This window comes from Chiroxiphia lanceolata, chromosome 1 (assembly GCF_009829145.1).
Source record: "Chiroxiphia lanceolata isolate bChiLan1 chromosome 1, bChiLan1.pri, whole genome shotgun sequence".
In the NCBI taxonomy this organism is placed as follows: domain Eukaryota; kingdom Metazoa; phylum Chordata; class Aves; order Passeriformes; family Pipridae; genus Chiroxiphia; species Chiroxiphia lanceolata.
The window spans coordinates 24,753,726-24,780,850 of NC_045637.1; the positions used below are offsets into that span (position 1 = coordinate 24,753,726).

Here is a 27,125-nt window from a genome sequence, read left to right on the forward strand (position 1 = left end):
AAATCTGAATGTACTCAGGGAAGATATCTCATCAGTTTCCTATTGCCTTATGGTATTTTTTTCCATGTATTTTCCTTCTTAACCTTGTCTTTGAATATTTACAAAAAATACCAGTAAATGTGAATTTTATGAAGGACACTGTTAACTAGAGATCACTGTACGTACTTTGTCTGCTGATTCCTCTGAATCCTCCCTGTCCACATGATAATTTCGCTTTCTCAAGCTCAGTGACACTGGGAGCTGCAGGCCCAAGATTAGATGTCTCCATTTCCACTTCTCCTGGGATCCTGTCGTGCTGTAGACCTTGCTATTTCTATAGAAATGTTCTCATTCCTGTAGGTAAATAATATGATAATTAGAACTTGGTAATAGTAACTTCTATGGCCACTAGTTGAATTCCAAGTAAGGTGTGTGGAAATGTAAATCTTTCCTAAATGACATACTTCGTGACTTTGTAGGAATGTCCACAGCACAGACCTCCCTGTAATTTTCAGCACTGCCAGGTAAAGTTCATTGCCTTTACTTCATAGTATAAGCATTAGAAATTTTTCATATGCAAAAGCATAAGCCTTCAGAAAATACAGGGATAGGAAGGACTGTATGTGCAAGTCATTTATTGCCATTGTGGTTTTGACATTTAGTCTGGCTTTTTCCTCCCTGTGAAACATTGATTTTCTAAGTATAGCAAGATATTACCTGTATGTCTTCTATTTTATTGGTTTTGCTTGCTAGCTTTTCTTCATTTCCAGTTGTATAACTGAATCTTAATGACAGCATTTTCCTAAACAGAGTGAATGAGTAGGAAGTTCATGGAAAATATTATGGGATTTAGAAAGAATAAACAGTGTATTGATTTCCTCCTCACTCCCAAGGTTTAGATATGGGGTTTTTTCTGTGAATATATATTTGTGTGGTTGTTTAAATAGAGAAGTTTTATACATTTTTCAGTTTTAAATATTTCTACTTTCTACTCAGCTGCAAACAGTGTCTTAGGTTAGAGGGTGTAAACCAAAATGAACACTCACGGTATTTTAAAACTTTGCTTTCAATCCAGTGCTGAGAGGTTGTCATGATCACATGATACACTATTTTGTGGCAGCTTTTGATACCTCCTTTTGTTGTCGTAATAAAAATATAGCAAAGTTTAAAAAAAATATGTTGAGGGGATATGGAACTGTAATCCTCTTATTTTCGATAGGAAAAAAGCTGTGATCCTACGTCTGAGGAACACGATGAGTCCAGCCTCTACGAAGGTGTAATAGATGTCTTCCCACAAGATTATACTCCACACACTTTCTCTGAAACTGATTCAGGAAAATTGCAGGTGCTGGTGAAGTTGTTAGCTGCAATCCGTGAGCTCAACTCCTCTGAAAGGCAAGTGTGAAAGAAAGCTGGAAGGGAGGTAATGGGAGTGACCTTCTGAATATTGATTTGCTTTTCAAATGCATGGGGGCATAACATTCAAAATAAAAGCATTACAGGTATTTGCAGAGGTGCCAAATGTATTTATGTATTGTAGTCCTGGCTCTTTCTTGTTTAACTAGGACTTGCAGCTGACATAATTTTCAAAGATGCTCTTCGTATTTTTTCCAGATAGAAATACTTGTATTTTTCACACCAAATTCCAGCAAGTAAGATAATTTGCTACAGCCCTTGTGTTGTAGTTTGAGACCCCTAAAATCCAATTCCTGAGTCCAAGCCCCCCTCCCACATCTCACCCCAGTGTGAGATGGGTTTTCCAGACACAACACAAGACTCAATATGGGGGAAAGGGAATTATATTACAATAACTACACAAATAAATATTATAATACATCATATACATAATCTTAACTATCTCTACTATGATAAAGCAGTATTTACAATGGATCAGATCTCTTCTCCCTCCAATAAAAGTCCAGAAGGGAAAAGGAAGATCCTTTCCACTCTCAGAGCAGCAGCCTCTCTTCTTCCATGCAGCAGCTGTAGCTGGACTGTTGTAGCTGGACCTCCTTCTATTACACACAAGGAGGGTCTCTTCTCACCCCTTCTCAGCCCTTCGACTCCAATCGAAGGTCTCTCTCTCTTCCGTGGGCTGCATAGCAGGGACAGGCTCGCGTCACCACGTCATATCACAAAGGGGTCTTCGTGACGGTCCCTTTTCCTCAGGGGGTTTACCTCTGAGTCAGAACGTCTCGGGCAGCTCAGCTGACAGTCTTTGCCTCAACCGTTCTGTCAGAGCTCCTGTACTCCGTCTCAGCTGCTGCCAGCTTGGCAGAAGCAGAGGTGGGGGGGGGGCAAGATCACCCCCTCCACATTCTGTCTGGCCGTCCCGGTCCAGCTCCGGGACACCTGAGCTTCTTAACTCCTCTCTCCCTGGTGCATGCTGCATTTTAGGACTTCCATCCAGTAGGAGTCCACCACCCCTCCTCTCTAGGAGGTCTCAGAGGGGTTTTGGGGGGAATTGGTTCAGTTCTTACGCCAAAACTCTGTAGAGCTTAGTTCTGCTCTGTTGCTCTTTCTCTCTCTCTCTCTCCTTGCAGAAGTTCTCTCTGCGTTGCTGCATGCTGTCTCTGCTGCTTCTCCTTTATCTCTTGGCTTTCAGCCGTAGCCTCCATTCACTGCTGTCTCTGCCATTGCTCCAGCTGCCCACTCAGTGGAGAAAACCTCCCAGCTCTCAGCTACAGATACTTGGCCCAGTCTAACACTGTTCCAAGTTCCCGCAGCCCCCAGCCAGGGCTGGGGCGGGCCCAGCCCCCAGTGGGGCTCTGAGCCCCTCTCTCCTCATGGCCTCAGAACATGGCCATTCTCCTCCAACAACAGCCTCATCAACCTTCTTTTCCGATCTGGTTGTGATATGTTTATATTTTGCAGGAGCGCTGATTGGCTCAACCCCAAGGGACACCACCCCCTCGGGGGTTACCATTTTTTTAACTCCAGGGGGAAAAACCACCTTTTTTTCCCCACCACACCTTGTAGTATATTAGCTTTGCTTGCAGAGAGTTTCCAATGCTTTGTATCTCTTCGAGGAGATGTATCAATCTATTACATTGCACTAAAATATTTTCATTATTAGAGTATAAGTTTTTTTAATCATACTTAGCTACTCAGTGCTTGCTGCCTTTTCTGTTCAGGGCAACCAGTCTCAACAGATGAGACTGGAAGTGCTTATTTCCCCTGTGGTATGCCACTGGCATGTAGGAAAACCTCTGTTTATCATGGAGTAATAGGATGCACATGATTAATTTCTGTGCAGTTGCTGATTGTGGAAATCTCACATGACCTGGTGTCACATGATAATTTTTTATGGACTCATGCCTCAAAGTCCAGCTGTTCCAAAAGTGTTTAGCTTTTCTTTCAATTGATGCTTAAATAGGATGTTGTAATTCACTAGTGGGAAGTAACAGGAGATCTCTTGACAGTGATGTAATGCAGTATGAAGATGTTCTCTTTTTACAAATCAGAAAGATGAGCCTGTTGTTGGAGTTGATATACCTAGAATCCACTGAGACCAACAACAGCTAAATATCTAAAGTACTAGCTTTATTTCTTGTAGGTCAGAAAAAACAGGGGTATCAATAAAAAGCACATATCCCTGTAGCAGTACTGTAGGAGATGCTGAGTTACAGCTGTTGTTGAGGCATTATTTTACACCCTTAAATTTTGTTGATTTAATTCAGTGCTTTCTTTTGTTCCTTTTTCCTTTGTGTCTCTGCTCTCATGGGTACTAAATAGTTTTTGCAATATACAGACTCAATTCTGGTCCTCTTCTGAAGTTTATATTCTGTTTTTGAGGGAAAACAAAGGTGTGAATGTGGTGTTGATTGAGAAAAAAATAGTAAATCTTGCAAAGTCTTTGCAAACAAGTCTTGGATGTAGTTCAGTTGTAAAGTGTAATAATAAAAATATTCTAAAACATTTTAAAAATCTTACTATTTCTGTTTCTTCATGAAATTATTTGTCTAATTCTTCAGAACTTGTTTTTAATCAAAATTATTTTTAAAAATAATGAAATTTGTTACACCTATTTTGGATTATAAAAGACCTCTGAACAAGATATGGTAGAAAATGCCCTAACTGTCCCTATTATTTTATTTATGGCTTAAATTCAGAAGATATTTGTCAACTTAGTAGAATCATCCTCAATATCTGGGAGGATAGAAATGTTAGATTTGCAGATCTTTGAAACTTACTTAGGCAAAATTTCAGAGAAAATACACCGACATTGTTTGGGTCATTAGATCAGACTTATTTTGTTTTTCAAAAAAATAACAACAGACTAGCATAAACTGTATTGTTTATGGTATCTTTCGCTAGCCTTCATGCCAGTTCTTTTCAATCATAAAATGTCAAAAAGAATCTTGACTTTCCTACTCCACTTTCAGTATGTTTCTTATTAGAATTTTCTGAGGTTTTCTATAGGAGTTCATAGTAGCTTTTTCAGTAAGTGGAATCACATATATATTATTTATTTGTTCTTACAACATCCTCTGCAAATGCTGCCTTAACAACAGCTTTTTTGTAAAAACAGAGGTATTTTTTGAAAAATCTGTCTTTGTGATTGGTTCTGAATCCCTGCAATCTGTGCATTATGCCAAATTCCGTTGCAAAGGGAAACATTAATTATTTAACATTTAAACGCTTGACAGTAGGTATAAGACATCCAGATCTAGTACGTGATTCTAGTTAATAGGAAATGTTTTATTTCTTAGGAAATAAAAGTAACCTCAGGTTAATGTGTAATTTTTGCTTGACTTTTAATTTTATTTTCTTAGATGTCTTCAGTAATTTGTTATCAGACTTTAATTTTACCAAGGTATAAGATGATAACTTTGTTTTACTGTTTGACAGAGTCGTACTGGTATCCAATTACACTCAGACATTAAACGTATTACAAGAGACGTGCAAACGCTATGGATACTCTTATACCAGACTTGATGGAAATACTCCTGTCTCCCAGAGACAACAAATTGTTGATACTTTTAATAGTAAATTCAGTCCAGCTTTTATCTTTTTGCTGAGTTCAAAGGCTGGTGGAGTAGGACTGAATCTGGTTGGAGCATCTCATTTGATCCTATATGATATCGACTGGAATCCAGCTACGGATATTCAGGTGTGATAACAACTATGTATGTGTGGTTTGGGATGGGCATCAAATGAATTCTTGATTGATTTTGAATTGCCTGTCTTTACCTGTCTTATTGCTTCCCAGTTGTCACGTTGTGTCTGGACAAGTACAGTACTTAGGGAAAGCTCTTTCTGAGAAGAAAAGAGGAAATATTTCTCTAGCATATTGTATATATTAGGATCATTGGAATGCCTCTTGCAGTAAAAAATAAAATGATTAAATTCTGATTTCTTTGGAGGAGTGAATCATGTATCCTCTTTGTCTCCTGACATCTTTTTAACTGGAGAGTTGCTATGTTTCTAAAAAGAAAAGGAAAACAGGATTAGATTGCATAGGAAATGTTGCTGTTGATTTGCAATCCCTGAGAAAAAGGGAGAGATTCTGATCAGAATTACAAGAATGAGAAAATCCCATGGTTATGATGCCAAAAGAAAGAAAACAAAGCCAGTGCTGTGCTATTCTTGTAAAGGCACTGTTCGCCTCAAGGGATTATTTAGTTGGCATAAGAGTATTCAGTTAAAATAGTTCTTAACAATAACAATTAAAAAAATCTTTTTATGAACTCAGTAAGAAACTTTTTATTGTGGAGCAATGCTGTGTGCTTAGTACCTGAAATAAGCTCTGATTCTTGGCCCTCTTCCTCTTCCAAGGGTGAATTAGTACCCTCATGTGGTCACTTGTCTTGTTGCTTGAAACAGTCTGCTAGATCAGACAAAATTGCTACAGGTTGCCAGAGCCTGCAAACCATATTGTGGGTACTTCTACCCAGTATGTAGGTGTAGCCCATACCATTCTGAAAAAAATCATATAGTAGTACTCAGTTTTACGTTTTGTTTGTTGAAGGGCATACAAACCACCATTTTTATATTTTTAAAAGAAATGAAAAAGTCACTTTTAAAGACATATTGTGGCAAAAAAACATTTTGGAGATGTGGGAGAACAAGGAGTATTCCTGAAATATTAAATGGTTGTTAGTGCTTGGAAAACAAATACGAAGAGAGGATTTCTGGCAGGAAAGAGTTGAAACCCCCACTTTCCTACTATAGTGTACAGAGAGAAAGGGGAGCATATATAGCAGAAAGCAAATTACATTTTCAAAACTGTTTATAGTTAATACCAGAAAATTCACAAAAACAGTCAGTTATTGAGGAATGCTTTATTTGGACAACATCTTTTTGCACAAGGCAGTGGAACTGGTAATTCAATCAGTGGAGGCTACAAACTTTAGTTAAAATATCATTGTGGAGTAAGCTGTTAATGCCCTTCATCTTTTTGCTTCTTCAGGCTATGGCTAGAGTGTGGAGAGATGGCCAGAAACATACTGTACATATCTACAGGCTGCTAACCACAGGTCAGAGATGGTGCTCAAACTTACTGTTGAGTGAGACAGCTGTTGAAATTTTGTCCATAAAAGAAGGGAAGAGAGTGTTTTTGGAAATCACTCGATCTTTAAAAACATATTATTTGTTCTGAATTCAGTTAAAATGGAGAAATCACACTGGTTTATTTGCCTTTGCTTTGCTTTTGCTTAAATAACTGAATATACTGGTTTAGCATTTTCTATGTATACTGTTTTCAAGAAATGGATTTGAGTTCTTCTTTGCAAATACTGGTCAAAAATTATCCCAATTTATGTATTTTTCATTTTTCTTTTCAATACAGGCTCAATAGAAGAAAAGATTTATCAAAGACAGATTAGCAAACAAGACCTTTCCGGGGCAGTTGTAGACCTTTCCAAGACGTCTGAACACATCCATTTTTCCACTGAGGAGCTTAAAAATCTCTTTACTCTTCATGAAGATTCCAGCTGTGTAACCCATGATTTGCTTGAGTGTGACTGTGACTGTATGGGAAAGATTGACCATCAGAGTGAGTTTGTTTTTCTTTACCTCTGGCCATTGCTGAGGAATCCATTCTGAATATACAGTCTATCTCTGGAGAAAACCTTGATGCTCAGTAAAATAGGATTTAAATAGTGAAGTTCATTATAGGGTCTTTCAGATGTTGGCTGATTTATCTAATCTGTAGGAGCCCTTGACAAAACTAAGAGGAGAAAAGATTAATTCCTTGCAGTAACAACCAGTTCATTTATTATGCCTCTTAATTTGAATTAACTATGTCCAGCTCAACTAGTGATTCCTTACAATCAAATGACACAATATGGTGTTCTGTTTCTAAATATTCAAGGACAGTAATGAGTAGCTGGTAAGGGCTAGTTAAAATGCAGGTTATCTGAGGGTAGCTATACCAGATGAAGATCTGCACGAGCTCACTGTATATAAGCCTTCATTTCTGAGCTGTTAACTAAAGCTGATGCAGCATGATTAAAATAGTTATTTGAGAAATGCTGGAAGACTCCCTGGCAGTTGTAAAGTCAGGTTGCAAATATTTGCCTCTATCCTTTCTGTAGGAACTTGTCTCCCGTTCTTTTGGCATATCAAAATTGGTTTCATACCTTGCTGCATACAGATATATAGGTTTAGGTTAGGAGAAGGATTAAGAAAAAATAAATTGTCATAAGGTGTGTTTGCATCTTATCCATTTTAATTTTCATAGTTCATCTAGTTTCTTAAAGGAAACAGTGTCTGTTGCTCTGATATATTTCCTTTGGGCATGAAATATCCCTGTACACTATTTACAGGTGTGATAGTGAGGTACCAATACTGATATCTTCCAAATGCACACAAATATGTCAATAAAAAGGACTCAAGAAATGGGTACAAGAGCATGTGTTCTCAATAGACATGGGCAAGAAATGAAGTAATGTGGACCCAATATGGGACTATTTTGCTTGATGATTTGCATGTTCTCAGGTAATAGGCTAGAATTCTGTTTCTTTCTCATCTCATTCTACCCAGAACAGGGAGGACTTGGCTAGTGAAAACACAGAGCTTCTCTAGCCATAAGAATTTGATTTTCTCCTTTATTTTTGCTCCACATGCTGATTAAATCATCTTTGTATCTTTCTTTAATGATTGAAAAATTAGACCTTCTGTTTTTGCGTGAGTAAGTGATGTTCTAAAATATACCAGCCTCCACTTAGGTACTATTACAGGATCTGTGTGGGAAAGGCACCTTTCATGTTAAATGTTAGCCAGATTTTCTCAGTGGCGTTCAGTGAGGCAGGTACGGCTTCTGGACTGCAGAAATCCTGAGAAATTTTGTGTTGTCGCTGTGATGAACACTAGTCCGTGTAATTTTATTTAGCACTTTGCAACTGTCTTAACACTCTTGACTTCTTATCTTATGATTTGAACATGTCTTGGTTCCATCAATTCAACCACAGCACTAGTCTCTTGGATTCTGTAACTGGGACTTCATCGAGGGTAATTATATCCTGGTCCCAGTGAACAGAAAATTTTGGCAGTAAATCAAGGAATAGCCTGAAGGCCATTCTTAGACTTAAGTGGTGGTAATGACAGAGTGAGAGGAAGGTTAATTTTCTAAAGAGCAGGTGACAAGCTGGCTCATCGTTTCCCTGGTGAAATTGCTCGGAGTCATGGTCTTCAGTTTGATCACACCAGCATGCAGCTACCACTAGTTGATCTCTGCCTTTCCTGAGAACAGAAAACTGTCAAATTACTGCATCAGGGGACATCTGTGCACAGAAAAGCCAAGAACTCTCACTGATTTGTCTCATCCATTTTTAGCAAGTATGATTCCAAACAATATAATACAGGCTTCACAATATACAAGCTTTTCATAATGATCTCCATTAGATATACACCAGTAAGACTGGATATTCTTGACCAAGCTCCTGTGGTCCATTCACACTGGGACCATCTTTAGGAAACTACAGGAGCCTTCAAAGGAGAAAATTACCTGTGTATGGATCATGCAGATGTGTTGCTTGCTATTCTACTGGCCTTCAGATCAGCTATAAAACTGTAAGCCTATCGTTTTACCTCATCATATTATAATTTAAGGAGTTAAGAATGCAGAATCTCTAAATGCATCTATTCTAAATTTTCTTCTGGCCAGTAAAAGAATATATTTCAAGTCTACTTGAAATGTGCATCATGTGTCAGTCAAACGGAAAGTCTTGTGTGTATGAGTCTTTATGGACTCTTCAAAACTTTAAAAAGCTCAGGAATACTCTGAGTCATGCTACTTACATCCCTGGTCTTTCCTAAGGAGCACATAACGCTGCTATGAAAATACTTGGTAACAGGTTTTAAACCAGTAACAGCAGTGATGCAATTTTTCCTATCCAAAATAATTTGTTCATTTTCCTATGCATCAGATGAATCATAAAGCCACCAATCTGTGACATGCCCTGCAATGACTGGTTACTGTTTGGGGCTTTAGGATCCTTTGTTGAAAGTGAATTCATCTCTTTGTGCTTCACAGCAATTTCTTTTCCTTACTGTGATATATAGTATTGTGTATATTGAACAACTTGGCATAATCTGGATGTACAGAGTGTACAGATCTAGTGTGCTGAGTCAATGAAAAAGCTACATAAACTATTCTTAGCTGTCTGGAACGATTCCTCTGGGAAGCAATTGAAGCTAGTGTGAATTCTGCTGCACCATACATCTAGATTCAGGTTTACTTAAAGAAGGGGAGCAGCCCAAATGTCACAGAATTAAGGAAGATAGAGGAAAGGAAATTGCCAGAAAAGATATTTCCTGTCCCATCCATCTGTAAAAGGATTTGTCTTTATGCTAGCATATGGTGATTTTGATAAACTCAATCACTGAGGAAGAAACAGCCTTCCCCCTCTTACTGTGAATACATATGTTTGGGTTTGACACAGAAGGATTATATATGCTGTTCTATTTTCTCTCATTTGTTATCACCAACTGGCTTATTGATTCAGACTGAAATTTTCTGTCTTATTTTTCTCTGATTAATCTACTGCATCATTTTTTTCAGATACTTCCTCAGAAAAGCCTTCTGTATCTAGAAGTTGCCAGCTTGGACAAAACCATGGGAAGACTAATTCAAAGAAACCACTCTCCATGTCACAGTTGATGCAGTGGAAACATTTCGCTGGGCAACGTCAGACTCTTGCTGATCCTTTCCTTGAAAGGATAAAGGAGAATGTTTCTTTCATTTTCCAGAATGTAACCAATTCAACTTCCCCACCTAATAAAACTTAAGTGCCTTTCCCTGCCACTTGCATCGTTCTGGTCATGGGCCAAGTAAACAACTGATGTGCAGTTACCTTTTGTTCTTTTTACCTAGTTTTGTGTGTTTCTGATGAAGTTTCTGAGTAAATGTGATTCCTAGTGTTTATACAAAGTTACAGTTACATAATTGCTGTAATTATAATACAGATTTTTAAAGCTAACTTTGCTTTCCAGTCTTTTGTTCCTTTGATTAAAAAATTAGTAAGACTGTTTTTATGCACATTCCTACTGTAAGTCTACTTTGGTTTATAGTTTCCATTTGATCATGATGATTTACTGCTTGTAAAGCTGGCAACTCTTCAGCCAAATTTTACAAGATTAGGCAATGCTATATACAGGTATATGCTGTTAACAAGATTCTGTTTGGATTTCTGTTATGGCAGTGAAAAATTATGTATCTCTATAAGTGCGGCTTTATAACAAGGTAGATATTTTTTCACTCAAATTTACAACTTAATGAAATTCAGAGCAATAGTCACTAAAGTCCAAAAATCTGAGGCCACAGATTGATACTGTGTCAAAATATTCTGAAATTCTACTATTGCTTTTACTTGGGAAAATAAACTTTATTTCTCAGACGTACAGAGTACAGGCTTATCTACATTTAGTAACTCCTTTTAAGGACACTTTCTACCAAACACTGAGTACTGAGCATATTTTCATGGTTTATTTTTTAATGACTATATTTTCCTTCTTCTTTGAAAACATAAACATTCAAAATCAGTTTGTAGCTTTTAAGTGAAGTATTTTCAAAGGCCCACAAGAGCATAAGATTGGAAATTTTCAGAAGCACTGCAAACTTACAGAATTTGAAAGACCTTGAGCAAGGGCTCCGTTGTGGTAATTCTGCATTGCGTCACATGATGTACAACCTCTTGGTATTTGGTATATGTGACAACAGAGGTCAGAAGCTGAACTAACTTTCAGAAAACAGTTTAAATTGGTTTATTCTCCGTATTATAACAGTTAGTGCTCTCTTTTTCCCTAGACTGTCACTGAGTTCAGAGTCCATCCTAACCCATGATCAAACATTCTCTTTGCATTTTGATGCAGTTTGGGAACTGAAAGACATATGCACTGACCTCTATTTACTGTCCAAATTTACTTCAGAGGGTTTTTTGAGGTTTCTTTGACTCTAAATGCTGAATTACACCAGGAAATAATGAAGACCAAAGTGAGAGAATGATTGAGGAATTCATCAATTCTGAGCATCTTTTTGGCATGCAAATTGTGGTCTTGGTAGCAATTAAAATTATGCTAATAGGTAGGGTTTAATTCTTTAACATTTTAGGCTGACTGTTAAAGAGTGTGTTCTTCCCCCTGTGCATGGGGAGCGTGGCAGCTTATCCGGGTGCTGTGCTGCTGTGGTGCCCATTCGCTGTTAGACAAAGTTCCCACAGCTTATTTTACTTAGCAAGGACAAAGTTTGCTTTCAGCTTTGTAATTCAATAAGGAGATTCTAGCGAATCTGTATAATGATGATTATTGTAATTAATACTTATTTGAGACTGATCATACTTAGATCTGTGCTGCCCGTAAGTCTCTCCAAGTTCGCTCCCGTCCCTGTCTGTGGGAAGCAGGCCAGCCTTCTCTGTTCTCTGCTGATGCTGATCTCATATGTGGTTTCTTGCACCTGCATGAACAAGTGTATGGTTCCATGGAAACAGTTAGGTTCCATTGCTCATTTGTTTGTGGGACCATGATTGTCTCCACTTAACACACATGAGCCCACTCTGCTTTGGAGCAAACCAACTGCAGTGCTGTTGAGGAAAGCTGGGCATAGAAGAAGAGTTTGCTTCGGGATCCACACCAGGCTGTTTCATCTTTTCTGATGAACATAGCCCCTCAGGAGTATCTCAGCAGGCCTTCTGACCTCACCTGTGGATTCTTGTCTCAGACAATTGTGCTTGCTGTCACGTCATGCACCACCCCACACAATACAGCTGGAGCTGCATGCTGGCTGAACATGGGTCAGGACAGAGAAGCGCTTTTGTTTGTTGGCCTCCAGGGTAGTTTTATTCTGGTAGTTTTTAAATTAAAAGCCATCAGTGGACCACCGTGGAGCTCTTAGAAGGCTAGAGGAGAGGAGCCCCTGGACACATACTGCTGTATTTGTGCAGGTGATCCAGGTTCAGATCATTGTTCTGGGAAATGGGCTATCACACTTAAGTAATGTTGCTTCAAGGTTAAGGAGGCCAAAGCAGCCTATACAAACACACATAATTCCAGTTACTGCTTCAGTGTGATTCCCTGTCTGTGCCCTGCTATGCCAGGCTGCCCCAGATCTCTGACAGTGGCAGCTACATGGTGATGCTCAGTGGAAAGCTCCTCCAGCATCCACCCAGCCAGCCAAAGTGTCCTTCTCATTAACCTTGTATGATTTGGGCATAGTGGAAGTATGCATGTGCTTCTTGATTGTTTGGGTAAGACAATATTACCCAAATAACAGGTTGCACATGGCATTACCTGTGATGCAAATTGAAAATCTGATTCTGAAATTTGATGTATCCTGGAAAATTATGGTTCTCACTGAAAAATAGGTTGTTGAAAATATAGTAAGCATGAAGACAGACTAATTTATTGTGCCATATGTGATTCTCCCACAGCAGTCTGCAATAGCCTTCCAAATGAGACCTGCTCATGTAATCATAGTATAATAATCAGTGTTTTCATACAGACTGCAGCAAGTGGACATGTGAATTTCTTCACCCATAGGTGAAAAACGTCTCCTAGGAAAAGTCCCTGTGCCTAATTTACCCTAATTTGACTGTTGACTGGTAAGGTATATTGGGAATTTCAAGTCTCCGACAATGTCACGTTGCCCGTTCTCTTAGTAATTGTGAAACCCTAGAGGATGGGGAGGTGGATGGTGCTGAAAAGCAAGTATCAGGAGGACCTGATACTTGGTCTAGCAGATGGTCTCATCTGTGGCTTTGGGATTCACTGCCAGTGATGCAAGCTGTAAAGCACTGTAGTTTATGTTGCATGATCCCATCAGTCAGTCCTAGTCTCCTAGATCCAAGACTTGCACTGCTGAAAGGGGAAGGCAAGGGCTGTTGAAGGGCTGTGGTCTAGTGCAGTCTTGAAATACGAGTTGTTGATTAATATACTTGGTTGCCTTTTTCAGTTTTTGAAGGATGCAAGTGTTCATCCACCAAGTGGTAATTCTTATGGACACATGCCAAAGAACGAGGCGAGTCTGCCGAACAATAGGTCTCAAGAGGTGCTTCTTCAGTGCAGCATGAAGAGCAGCAGATACTACAGGTGTAAGCACAATGACAAGGAGCATATTTTTTCAATAAATGCTAATCAAAGATGGCCAGTATTTGACATTTATTAGTGCTATAGGATCTGCATGGAGGTATGCCTGGGGCAGGAGGTGGTGAGTGCAGTGCCGGCTAAACATCCTGGTGCCTTTATAGGTGTGAGATGTTGGGGGTTATCAGTAGGGTGTGCCCCATCTGAGCTGAGACTGTTGTTGGGCACTCCTGTGAATGACAGTGATTTGAGCTGGTTTGCACCAGTGGGCCCTGTCAGAAGAAGAGATCCCAAAAATGTGTTCTTAGAGAATGGTCTGCTAATCTTAGAGTGGCTGCTGCAGGTCTCTGAATCACAGTGGGCATGGAGGCCTATCAGCCAGTCCTCAGATTCAGCAATCAATACTGTGTTTGTTCCTTGCCAGCTCTTAGATGGGAGGAGGGGATTTTGGAGAAATTGAGTTACTTCTGGTACAGGGCATGCTGCCAGAGAGACAAGTGTACTGCATGTTCCTGCCTGAGAACAACCCTGATTTTAAAAAGCAGAAGGAGTGATGTTTTATTTATTTCTGTATACTGCAGCAAGGTTTTTTTTAACTGGTTTCATATGACTGTTTTTGTTGATTCAGCTTTTAACCATCTTGGCTCAGGTTTTCTTGTCATTGAGATGGTGACCCTTTATCATTAACAGTTGTAGAATAGCAAGCAGAATTGTAGCTCCATTCACTTATTGTCAGACAAGGAACTGTATAACAAGCTTTGGGTGTCTACACGTTTGTATGGCAACTGCCATAGATACATCTTGCAATCTGACAAGAGGTTGACATCAAGTGCGGTTAAGGGTCTTTTTCAAAGATCATAAAGTTCTTTCACTCGTCATCTGGTACAGAGAGGTGCCAAGTGCTGACTGAATGATTCTGTAATGAAATAAACTCATGGGAATTTCTCAAAATGCGAAATATGGAACAAGCTCTGACAACTGCCTGAGGTTACCACTAGGAATTTGGAAAGACATACTCCAGCCCTTGCAGGCAAGTTACACAGAAGGAAAGTAGTTCTTTCATGTGCTTTCCATTGAATGAAAAATTGACGTAAATCATGATTGTTTATGTGTGGCTTAATTCAATGATGTGTTTGTGGCTAGAAGATCTGGGAAGGCTATAAAGAACAATGAGAAAAACCATTTTGGGCTTTATAAAGTAACTGAAGAATAAGCTGAATTGAAATCTGTTTTTAACAAGACCTTGTGTGCTGTTACTTAGTACAAAAGCAAGACTGCTTTTGTAGGCATAGGTACTTCACAGGACTTACAACATATGATGCAGTGTTCCACTCTTGAGGTGACACGTTTGCACAAGCAGCACCAGTCAGGACCAGATAAGTAATCCTGAACACTGCAACCAACTTGTGAGAAACTTCCAGAAACTTCTTTTGTTAGGTACATTGGTTGCTGCTACCTTTCAACAGGCTTTTCATCAACACGTGGAAATACAGGCCTATTTGAAGGAAATATGTCTGTCTAAAAGCCTCTATGGATGTTGTTGCTTCCAGCCTTTTTTCCTCTTCTCTCTCAGCCTTGATCTCAGCCTGAGTTCTCCCTGTACTCCTTTGTTTGCTTAGTTTGATTTACGCCCACTTGACAACATATGCTCTCCATTCTCCTCTAATTCATTTCCTTCCAAATAGGCAAAATGTCAGTCACTGTGACAAAAGTCTGGGCTCCTACAAGCTAGATTTTTGGGTGTTTTCTGTGAGCCAAAAATCTTCTCCTTCGCTTCATGATGACTGCCTTGGCCCAGGTTTTAGTTTTCTAGGGTGTGAGTTATGGCATGTAACAGTGAGTTCCCTCTTGACCCTTGAACCTTTTCAAGGTTCCTTTTGAGGGATAGGGTTTGTTCAACAATAGAAGTGCAGCATGAAACTTCCTCCCTCCAGCTGAAAGGTGTTGCCTTTCATAGGGTTTTCATCCTGTCCTGTAGCTGGTTTGGAAACATGAGGCTCCACAGCCTCAATGAGTCAACAGAGTTTCGTGCAGGAGTCAAGGCTTATCCAAAACCTTGAAGACCTGGGATCTAAATAAGATCACCAAATCAATGAGTTAAGTAGGTGAACCTTTGAGGGTTGTTAATGCCAATGGTATATTTGATATACATTCTACAAATGTCGAAGGGGTTAACAGCAATTCTAGCTATACAGCACTTTTCTCCTTCTGTTGCTACTTTGAAATTTTTCCTGTTTGGACTAAATTTTTCCCCCATCAATTTTGTGCTGCCAGGCTGATTTACATTTGTGTTGCGTCAAAAGCTTCAGCCAAAATGGCTGATCTGTTCCTGAGACTGTGGGTAGGAGAAAACAGGGTTTTTTTGTCTTTATTCCAAAACTGGAAACCCTTCTGCTGAAATGCCTTCTTGCCTTCATATTTTGGGTTAGGACTTAGAATAGAGGTGGGAAGAGATAGGAGGAAAAGACATTACTTCTGTATTAGCATGTTTTTCACTGTTCCCCTTAGATTCTGCACCAGTTTATAAATATTTGCGAAAAACAGGCAATAGGAATATGTATGGTAAAGACTTCTTTCTTTTGAGCAGCTCACATGTTCTCACTTCTCCTGATTTCTTCCACACTAGAACTGGAAAAACTGCAAAGTTTTACCAGTTTGAGCAAGCTGCATTCAGAGCTTCTACCTGGGATCAGGCTCTGAATACCCCACATCCCACAGGGTAACTAAACATAGTCTGACCAGAGTTGTTTCAAGAGATTCTTTCTGTAATTCTTGCTTCCAGTTGCTCTCTGCTGGGCAGGGCACAGTGCAGCAGCTGACAGCAAGGAGCTTTCTCATCTGTATCCTAAATCAGCCTACCAACATCTCATCCACCTCCAGGAGGAAAAAGAACCAGGTCACAGCAGTAAAACTAGAGCCAAGGTGGTATGGGGTAAGGAAACCAGTGAGATCAGGATTGTCACAGAGAGAGAAAAGGAAGTGGGGAGGACTTAGAGGAGCAAGGAGCTGGTAGGGGGAAGGACCAAGACTGGGCAAACAAAGGCTAAGATGATGTCCTCCAATGTGAGTCTCTCCCATGGGAGACAGACCTCCACAAACCTTTCCAGTGTGAGTCCTTCCCACAGGCTGCAGTTCTTCATAAACTGCTCCAGAGTGGGTCCCTTCCATGGGGTGCAGTATTTCAGGAAGAAACTGCTCCAGTGTGGGTCCCCTGCAGGTCACAAGTCCTGCCAGCAAAACTGCTCCAACATGGGCTCCTCTCCTCGTGGGTCCACAGGTCCTGCTGGGAACCTGCTCCAGCTCTGCCCTTCCATGGGGTCACAACCTCCTTTGGGCATCCACTTACTCTGGCCTCCATGAGCTGCAGGTGGATCTCTGCTCCCCTGTGGAGGCTACAGGGGCACAGCTGCCTCACCTGGTCTTCACCAAGGTCTGCAGGGGAATCTGCTCTGGCACCTGGAGCACCTCCTCCCCTCCTGCTCTGCCGCTGTTTCTCTCACATGCTCTCACTTCTCCAGTTGCTGTTCCACATTTCCTACCCTTTTCTCCCAGCTCCGCTTAAACATGTTATCCCAGAGGCACCAACCACCATTGCTAACAGGCTCGGTCTTGAAGCCATCTCGCATTGGCTCTATCAGACATGGGGGAAGCTTGCAGCCCCTTCTCACAGAAGCCAACCCTGTGGCCCCCCTGCTACCAAAATCTTGCCACTTAAACCCAATACACCTGCAGAGTCACTGGCAAAGTGACTGTTTCCTCTCAGCTCATGTCTGTAAGCTTTCAGAGTCATTGAACTCTTTGCTATTGATTTGTGAATCACTGAAAATTTGAAAGTGTGGTCCAGATGAAAAAGTTTGCAACATTCATTGCAGCATGACCTCTTAAAGGGCACAGATACTGTTTTGTAAGATGCGGGTGTTCAGGATTAGCGTTGTGCAGTTAATAACTTTTCATCTGACAGCAGTGGTGTGAAGATAAAATTAATCAAATTCTCTGCAACACTTGGCTGTATATGGGGGAGGTAAAAAAATCTGACCTGTGATTTAGAGAGAAGGTGCATCTGAACTCTTATCAGAGGTGCACAACAAAAGTGTAAGAAGAGACAGCTATTGACTTAGGAATTAAAAAATTGACTGGATATAAATAATATAAAATAATAGTAATTTTAAAAAACACAAACTGAACCAAAACCAAACCAACAAACAAACCCATCAAAAAACCCCAAAACCCCACAGAAAATCCCCCAACCAACCAACCAAAAAACCCAAACAAAAAAAACAAACCAAAACCACAAAACAAAAAAACCCCAAACAAAACCAAAAACCACAGCAAAAGAGATTAACTCTGAAAGAGGCTTCTCAGGAGACTATGGAAGCTTCCTCCTTAGCGGTTTTTCAAAACTGAACTGAACAAAATCCTGAGTAACCTGATCTAATGTTGAAGTTGGCCCTGCTCTCAGTAGATGGTTGAACAAGGCGACCTCCAAAGACTACTTCAAATGTAAGTTCCAAAGACCTCCTGGACTGTATTAGGAATATGGAGAAAGTACAGATCTAAAAGGTCTGTGACTGTCACTGACTATTGTCAAGAGCTCCTTGGGGTCTAAAACCTGTGAGAGATGTAGAGCAAAATCTGCTCAGGTACAGTGAGATTTTAAAATTTCATATGACTAAAGAATTCAGGAATCCTGCTTTGTGGAGGAAAACTCAATACCATATGAAATCAGCAGCCTGGAAAGAGTTGTGAGGTCTTACACTATGTGTTGGCAGCTTCCAGAAGCCAGTGTTTCCCAAGGAGCCTGTGGTGTGCAAATGAATAAGTGGAAAGTTGCCTAAATCCAAGAGCCGCTTGAAATTGTAGTACCAGCTTTCCTGAGGATGCTTTTAGCAATGGCTCTACTCTTTGTCTCGTCATTGACAAAGTATGTTGTTTTGCATAGCTGTGCAATAAAGAAAAGCGTAACTCAAAAGCAATAGTAGTCAGTGTATCTCCTCCCAAAGATATTGCAAGCTTTAGTGGTGTGAAAAGCTCTTTAAGAAACTGCAAAAGTGTTGCAAGTTCTGAAACGTCGACTTTGATTAGAAAGCTAAACAGTCCACAAATTACCTCGCTATGGCTTTTCTTCCTAAAAGCTATGATGGTCTCAAAATCTATCAGACAAAATATTAGAAAGGAAGAACATACTGGACATAGAAATATTGCTTAACTTGACACTTTCATGAACAAAACTTGTTTGGAAAATAATTTCTGTTTGCACCCTACTTCAGCATGCAAGCAACCTCTGGAAAGAAGCTTCCAAGAAAAACCCTTATTATCAGCAGTAACCTTAAACATACACTGTCAAGAGGACATAAAATTTCCTCCAAGGCATGGTTTATTTAGTTCTGCACTTAGATGTGCCAGTAAATGTGGTCTGTAGATGATTAATTTCCTTTCCCTAGGAGAGTTGCAGAGGTATCACAGAGGTGAAGAGACCACAGGTATATCAGGAGAGCAATAAGAGCAAAGATTTTGCCCACCTGTCAAAACTGGTTTTTGTTTATCTGGCTAGGCTGTAAAAGCCTACCCCCTGGCTACAAAGGACTGCCAGAAGCCAGGTTTGCTCCACCAAGCTCATCCCTCCTCCTGCAATGCTGCAGCCCTGGAAGCAAGGAGGGATACTGCCTGCCTTCAGAACAACACCCTCCCTTACAGCACTGGCAGTTTCCCCCTCACTGCTCTCTCATCTCACCTGTGTCAAGGCCTGTGCCCCTCAGCTGGTACAAGCTCATGTAAGTGGTGCCTGATTGTACAAATGCAAGCAAAACACTTGTTAAAAAGCAATTAGGATTGCTTGATGCAGCGTTTTTTTCCAGCCTTGGCCACAGCAGTAGTCTGACTGAAAATGCACTATTACTACTGGGGAAGAGAAGTGTAAGGGTGTGAGTGTCTAAATCCAGCTGGGAATTTGCCTGGGGGTGTGCAAGTGGGGAATTCAGGTGACTTCAGGCCACCTCTTTCTTTAGCTCCGGTTTCCAGTTTCCCTCTTGCAGTTCCAGTCCTTACAGGTATCGCGTTCCTGGGGCAGGCACAGCTTGTTTTGAGCTATGTGTTCCTGCAGGCCAGGTGCAGCTGCCTGGCGGGTTGCCCAGGTGTGCTGGGCTCGGAGGGTTTTGGGTAGCAGAGAGCTGAGGCATCGCGCGGCAGAGAGGGATTGTGTGCTGCTCCCTGGCTGCAGGTTTGCACAGCAGCCCCATTCCTGAACCTGAAACTCAGTTCTACGAGGGGACTCAAGCACTGGAACAGTCTGGCTCGGAAAGTGGTGAAGTGGCACTTGGGGACATGATTAGTGGGGGACTTGACAGTGCCAGATTAATAGCTCTAAAAGATCCTGGAGGTCTTTCCAGTCTAAACAATTCTATGATTCTATGACCGTGGCCCTGCTGGTCCTCCTGCTGTGCCACTCACGTCAGAGATGCTTCTACTCCTGCTCTTATGTGGAGCATTTTAGAGCCGTACCCACAGCAAGCATTGCCAACATGCCAATAAGGTGTGAGAGTCTCAGCAGCTTTGCTGTGTTCGATTTTAATTTCATTTTGTTTTAGAGCCAGCAAAGGCAGAAGTCGAGGTTTCCTGGAAGGGTGACCTGAGGGTGGCAGCAGCTGCTCACGGTCCGTCGGTCCGAGTGCCGTCTCAAGGAAGCTGCAGAGCCCTTGGAGCGCTGGGTTATCGCCACCCCGAGGGACCTCGCGAAGGTGAAGGTGACAAAAGATCACTGTCATGCATCGGGAGCGCCTGTGACCAGGAAGGTGACTTTGCTATAAGAGACATGTGAACATGATTACTGCTTCCAGACAGCAGTAAGGCACGATCATTCTGTTTCTGCAATGAAATCAGTGAGGTACCATTGATCTGGTGACCGGCTCTGTCATGAATTATGATGGGATGATACTTCCCGGTGAGGAAAGGGCAAGCCGTGCAGGTTGATAACTGATGTGAAAGACCACAGTTTGTAAGTTAAAGCTGCAGCTTGCACCTGACAACCCCAGGACTGTGGGTTACAGCAACAGAGGGATTTGGGTGCCTAAGTACTGCCTTAGTGCTGCTATAGGCACTGGAAAACTCAAGAGTCCTGAAACCACTCTGCAGCTGCAGGCTGAGGTGTGAAACATCTGAACACACTAAATGCCCATTGGAACCAATAAACTCCCTGAGGGTAATCTCAGGTTGGTGTTTAGTTGCCAAAGACTTGTCACCATGATTAAAATGCCCTTCTGATTTTTCCTGATGCTATAGACATTTATGGACCCCATTGAGGTACTCAGCTCTCTCCAGGCATTGCAGTGTGCCTGTGCATTTGACTCATAACTGTGATTTCTGAACACGGGGAGAACACTGAAAATCTTGGTGCCATAACGGCTGACTTTCAGAGCACCTGCCTCTGCACATCTATCTGATTCTGGTGTCCTTCTCCAAGACTTACTTATGAGCCAAGAGGGAAAAGTAGAAATGACTGCATAGAACTGCTCTGTTCTTTTCATTTCCAGGACCAGCAGAATTCAGTAGGAGCTTATAAGTAATTTAAGACAGCCTGAGCACTTTCTAAATTACAATGTCTTGTAATAGTTTTAAGAGGTTGTTCCATCACAACCCACTATAGCCTTCAAAACTGCCCTCAGTGGTAGCTAAGACCGTGGAAGGTCCCAGCTCTATCCATTACCAAATTTGGCCACTTTGCATCATTCTATCAAGATTCTAGATCTTGGGGTTTTGTTTGGGATGGTCAGAGTCCCATGGGACATAATTCTTACTACATTACAATTAGTTAATAAAATCTTGAGACCACACATAAAAATTTCTTTCAGGCCACACTTCTGAAATCCTTGGGTAAGAACTGAGCAGAAGAGGAACAACGCTTCAAGTTTGGCTCTTTGGTTTTTGCCAAATCATGGACACTCTCAGAGTCAGTTCAAGCAAGCCTGGCAGTCTCCATCTGCTTTTCCCTGTTATCTGTGAGGCATTGCACCTTAGGAGTGCTCAGCTGCAAATAGAACAGAGTTTAAGGTACAGAGGGCTGACCTGCTAAGGAAGGTATCTAAAACTGCTGTGTCTTGCTTGTTTTGCCTCTTCAGATATGACCACTTCTACTCCACCTCCAGGTGCTCACCATGTGATTAGTAGATATCCCACTAAGACATATCTTCTACAGCATCCAAGCCAAACCTAACTAGGTTGATTCCAGCGTGATGACATCAGAAGGGCATTTGTAAGAATCAAAGTAGTACCACCTGAGAAAGGTCACAGGGAAAAGTTCGGCAAAATGTGGGGAAACATTTGCTAATAATCATCTATCGAAGTGGGTGCTGCTTCCATTTCATTTGTCAGTGTGCCAGGCAGACAAGTTCTGGTGACCAGAAATCCCTTGTAGAGGTTGCACATTATTAGCCAAAGCTATGTGCTGCTCTGCTTTGCCCAAACACATGAGAACTTGCTGAGCCGCCTGGAGATGGAACTGATGAGAGCTTGTGTTTGAACAAGTACAGCTTTTAGACAGTCTGCAGAGTCGGGTTTAATGAAAAGTTAAAATTAAGTATCCAATGTCCAGCCCCTGACTGCTACCAGCAGCTGTCAGCAGCAGGTCCTGTTTTGGGGTGGCTGAGGGTATGCTGGGCTGGTTGTGCTGCCAGACAAGCAGAAGCTGTGTCTGGAGCCACTACAGGCTTCTGCTGAGCTCTGCAGAACATCTGCTGTGGAACCCTTTTTCTCTCCTTTACGCTTTCTTACAGAGAAATAGGTCAGGAAGCAAAAAAACAAGAGCTGGGAAGGAGGATGAGAAGTTACAGAGAGCAGGTGTTCCCCTTAGACTGGAAATGACTTGCTGGGAATAATGCACTCTCAGTGCTGAGCTCCTTTGACATTCCCTCTCTGCCTGTGGGAGCACCTCTCCTATTTGTGGTCATGGCCAGCAAGGAGCTGCAGGCATGTCAGGGCGTGGGGACCCACACCAGCCCTGGGCATGGCTGAGTGGAAAGGTAATGGCTTTCTTTCAAACAGACAATATTCAAAATAATGTTACCCCCCTTCTCCAGCTGCCCATATGATTTGGAAAGCTAGGAAACCTATGGACCTTTTTCCCTGGGGAGTCTGATTGAGAGAACTCAGTACATGATTTGCAGCAAACAGCAGTTGTCCTGGTGAGCTGTTCTGGTAAGAAGTTCTGATCTTACACTGCTTGCACTGCGTTGGAGTGAAGGCAGCAGTCCCCTGAGGACTGTCCTAGTGCACCGGGGCTGTGGCTGTGGACTGGGAGGCTGTGTGGGGATGCTGCCAGTGTGACCCCAGGCCAGATGTGGTGGCTTATTTGCTGCTGCTGCCACGCCACTGAGTTCCCATGAGAATCCACCCCTGTGTCTTCCACCTACTATCTCTAGTTTTCCACCTAATGCTGCTGTGAGTGGTCAGGCTTGAGGACGAACAACTTCCAGCAACCTTTTGGCTGGCCATCATTAATAAAGGCTCTCTCTGTCCTTCTTAGGAGGGGAGCCACACATTTGTGGTGCTAGAAATGTGTGCGAGAGGAGGCCTGCAGAGAAGATGGTGTTGTGGCTGCTAACATGATGTCCTGGTCAGAGGAGACAAGTCTGATGAGGAATCATCCCAGCATCCTAAGTGGGTAGTGCAGTGCTGCCCAGAGGGAGGAGCACCAGCATTTCCCAGATCACTTTGGCATGCCTCTCGTTATCAGAGGATAGTTCAATGACAATAAAATGCATTTTATTATGTTTAAATGAAGAACTAAAAAATCAGATTTCTAGAAGTAAAAAATTATTTGCAAGTGTTAGAACAGAAACATATGTTTATAATCACTGGTAACATTGAGGAAGACTCCTGAGACCACCCCTCCCTTTGTGCACTCTAAGCTCACAGAATTAACCTGCAGCTGTTAAAGTTGTCTCAGTCCATCAAGTCTACCTTCATGCTCCAATATGTGATGCCAAGTAGGGGCCATAATCCTGAATGATCTCTCTTTATGTATATTATTTCCTGGAGATCCACTGGTTATAAATCTTTATTCGCGAAGCCTAGCCATGACTGATTATAAACATTCCTTGGGCTTCCTGGTAGCATAGTGTGTTGAAAATTAATTACTATATAAATTTCTGCTCCTCCTGTTAATTAATTTCAGCAAAGAGCACATACATTGACCTCCCATAGGTGAGGAAGCACAGCAGGTGGGTGCACATTTCAAAGTAAAGCAATTAGTGGAGGTAAATAAATGACATTGGTGGTGGAGTCTCCTGTTTTTTTATCAAGTGTAAACACTGAAAGCAGATACTTTTCTCCTCGCACTTCAGGATGGCTGAGATGCCTCTCTCTGCTAACTTTGCTTAGCTAAGATTTTCTAGTAAAAGATATATCTTAAAAAACACAGGGGTACAGATATTCTGAAGTGGCACCTTAAAAACCTGTCAATGCCAAGTCAGGCAGGGGGATTTAATGTAATATTGCAGAAAGTGGTTTTGAGGGTGGGATGTCACATTGCACTCACTAGTACATCTGTGAAGCTCCAGTGCTGCTGGAATATGGGGTCTGTAAACTACTCTTACGCAAATAGTGTACGTCAGAGTGACAAAAACTCATGAAAGTTGAGAATGGCCCTGCATCCTGGATGGACTTTCTCTGGCTATTTATCGGCACTTGACGCTGCACAAACTCAGTGACACAAGTTCAGTATTTAGGTGCCTTCCAGAAAGGCATAATCTGTGCTCTGGAATTCCTTGATGTTTGCTGTAGTGGACACGTTTGGAGCTAAGGTTTGACTGGCTGGCTTCATCAGACTTTTGGGAAAATGGAAGAGTTGCTAATTAACTATGTATTTTAGCATCAGACCTTCTCTTCCTGCCTGCTGTGACTGTCTGTTGGTCATGCTGTTTGTCAGCCACTGCTGGTATCTCAGAGAAAGCACTGAAGTAGGTAATGTTTCCTTTAAAGCCTTCTGAGCTCATGAGAGTGAGCTAGTGCATTCCCATGTGGTTAAGTTATACACTCACAAGCCCCGGCTAGAAGTGTTAGCAAAACAGCCTTGGGTTGCTAGGAGGTGCTGTGTGGGGATTAATTAATCAGGACGGTTGTGCCTTCTGCTTGCCATCATTGCTGATATAAAGGAGAGGTTTTCAAAGCCAAAAGCTGTGATGGACTCTTGCTGGGCTGAGAGATTTGCATATAGAAACACACATTAAGACAGTTGCGGCAAATGTTAGTCATTGCAAAATACTGTACAGAAAAAAATCTAAACTGTGAGGCCCATAAGAGGCTCTGTCTCCTCTAAGCTGCTCCTCTGTGCATGTTGTTATGTGCAGTAGCCACACAGAAACAGCTGAGACTCTGTTAGTCTAGAAGATTTACATATTACACTAAATGGGGAAAAGAGGATGATAATTAGCTGAAAGATTTTTATTCTGGTTTTGAAGCAACGTCCTAAACTTTCTTAATGCACAAGTAAGAGAGTTGTCTTGCCCCTTGCAAACACAGGGTATGCTACCACAGTTTGCAGCTCCTTTACTGTAGCCCGTTGAGCTGCCCAGATGATAATTTTCTGATATATTTCCATCTATATGGAGTAAGTCAATAGATGGGGAAGGAGATGGGATAAAAATAAATCAGCAGGCAAAACAGAAAAACCATGAAGAGACTGGTGAAACCTAACAGAGCTTGGAGCAATCTCTTAAACTGGACAATGATGAGTGCCCAAAGCTTCAAACTGTAGTAGACACAAAGCAGTCTTGACTACATGCACACACAGAGGGTTGAATCCACACAGCTTTTAAATGTTTTTAGACATCAAACTCATTGGACTCACAAGCTTTCGGCTAGTTGTCTCCAAGCATTCGTTCTCTGGGAGGTACTATCCAAACAAAAATACTTAATTTCCCCTCAGCTAAAGTCAGGTATTTCCTCTGCTCTTTGAGAAGAGTGTAGGAGGAAGGCAGGCATGGTTGTTTAGATTCCAAAAGCCCTTCACTGGTGACCCTGCATAATGAACTTTAAGACAACTGTCCCCAGGGTCCCATATTCAATATGCCCAGAACCAGAGATGGGTGCTCTAATTCTGCATCCCACGAGGCTAATGCTCCTCAGAACTGATCCCTTGTAAGTCCTCTGTGAGACTGGGATTCAGAGTTGCCCACAACTATTGTCTGGTGCACGAACAGGTCAGTGTGTGCAATCATAGCAGCATGTTCCACACTTGTTGAGCGCGTCGGGAAAGGAGAAGGCTGGATCCAAAAATGAGCAGGTGAGCCTTTCCAGTGCAGTGTAGGGGGACCTAGCTTTATAGAATAACCCACAAAATCACATCTAATGCCTGTGTGTACCCTGTTCTGTTACCTTTGTCTCTCTTTCAGCCATGAAAAGAGGGATCTGCACAGAAGGTAAGGCAACCTTTTGGTAAATAGTCAGTTCCTTACACTGTTCGTTCATAGGAGAGCTCCTTGTCCTGAAGGAATTCAGCTCTGCAGCTTCTTCTAAGGAGCATGCCTGAACTCCTGGTTTATAGAAGTATTGCAGGTGACAGGGAGCAGCTTCTTGCCAAAACTGACACAGTGGGCTGATAATATTCATGGAAACACTCTAATATATAAAAGCAGGAATGTAGTCTAGTGGTTAAAAGACTCAGAGTGGAAAGGTGGGCTTGAGCTTCCTTTCTGGGCTCTGTGTTGGTTCCTCAGGGATACATCACAGCAGCAGCCCAGGGAGTGTATGGCTTTGAGTCCCTTCCAGGAGAAGAGAGGCATATGTACTGTTTTCCCATTTCCTGCATGAGTGCTGTGTCCACAAGGCTGCTATGGGAAACCTGTTGGAATTCATTTCAGGATGGAAATGACTACTGTTTGGGCTGGGATTTTTGTTTGATTGTTTTTTGCTAAATGGATATTGCTGAATACTTTAGACATGCTGAGAATCCCAAAGGGACCAGGCTGTCAAGATAGTGAGCAGTTTGTGATTTTCAGACAAAGAGGTATGATAATCTTGGCCACAGAAGTGGCACCCGAGGGCATGCACAATGAGGAATTTTAACCACCTGAGAATATTGTTAATGCAAAATCCTTTATGCCTATAACCCCTCAGGTGTGCTGTTGTTCTAGTGGGGTTTGGTAGCTTGTTTTGCCAGTGCTAGTCACCTATATTCCCACTTGTATTGCACTTAAAGAACTCATGCACACATTTTTGTTCCCTTGCACCAGTGTTGGACATGAAGACTGATACAATCATTGCCTTGGCTGTACTCACAGTAATGTATAGGTTATAAGTGTTAGATGTGATCATAGTCACTTCTCCTGTACGCTGCACACTTCATTGCTAGCCTCAGTGTAGAACACCGCCTGCCTGAAGCGGAGAAGAGGGAAGGCTAAGCAGTTTTTGTTTTGTTTCCTCCAAGGCGTTTGAGCCCAGGCACTGCAGCATCATTGTTTCAGCTGCTGCTCTCACAGCCCTGCAGCACTGGAGCAGCACAGCGTTGGTAAGCTGTTCTGCAGCCTGCAGCGACACTGTCTGCTGTTTGTAATGAACAGGATTATGGAAATACTGCAGGACAGCAGTCAACAGACCTGCTGTGCAGGCTGTGGAGCTATGGTAAATCAGGCTGT

At 41.8% G+C, this 27,125-nt stretch overlaps 1 protein-coding gene across 3 annotated transcripts in view; it reads left to right on the forward strand.

Annotated features, from left to right (window-relative positions):
* RAD54B (RAD54 homolog B) overlaps positions 1-10,810 on the forward strand; it is a 64,248-nt gene extending 53,438 nt beyond the window's left edge. For all 3 annotated transcript variants that reach the window (XM_032708689.1, XM_032708695.1, XM_032708705.1), the window contains 5 exons: positions 1,199-1,374; positions 4,831-5,092; positions 6,392-6,458; positions 6,770-6,976; positions 9,986-10,810. In XM_032708689.1, coding sequence (XP_032564580.1) covers positions 1,199-1,374; positions 4,831-5,092; positions 6,392-6,458; positions 6,770-6,976; positions 9,986-10,212 — 939 coding nt within the window. In that variant the 3' untranslated portion in view covers positions 10,213-10,810. The remainder of the gene's footprint in view (positions 1-1,198; positions 1,375-4,830; positions 5,093-6,391; positions 6,459-6,769; positions 6,977-9,985) is intronic.
* The last annotated feature ends 16,315 nt before the right edge of the window (positions 10,811-27,125 follow it).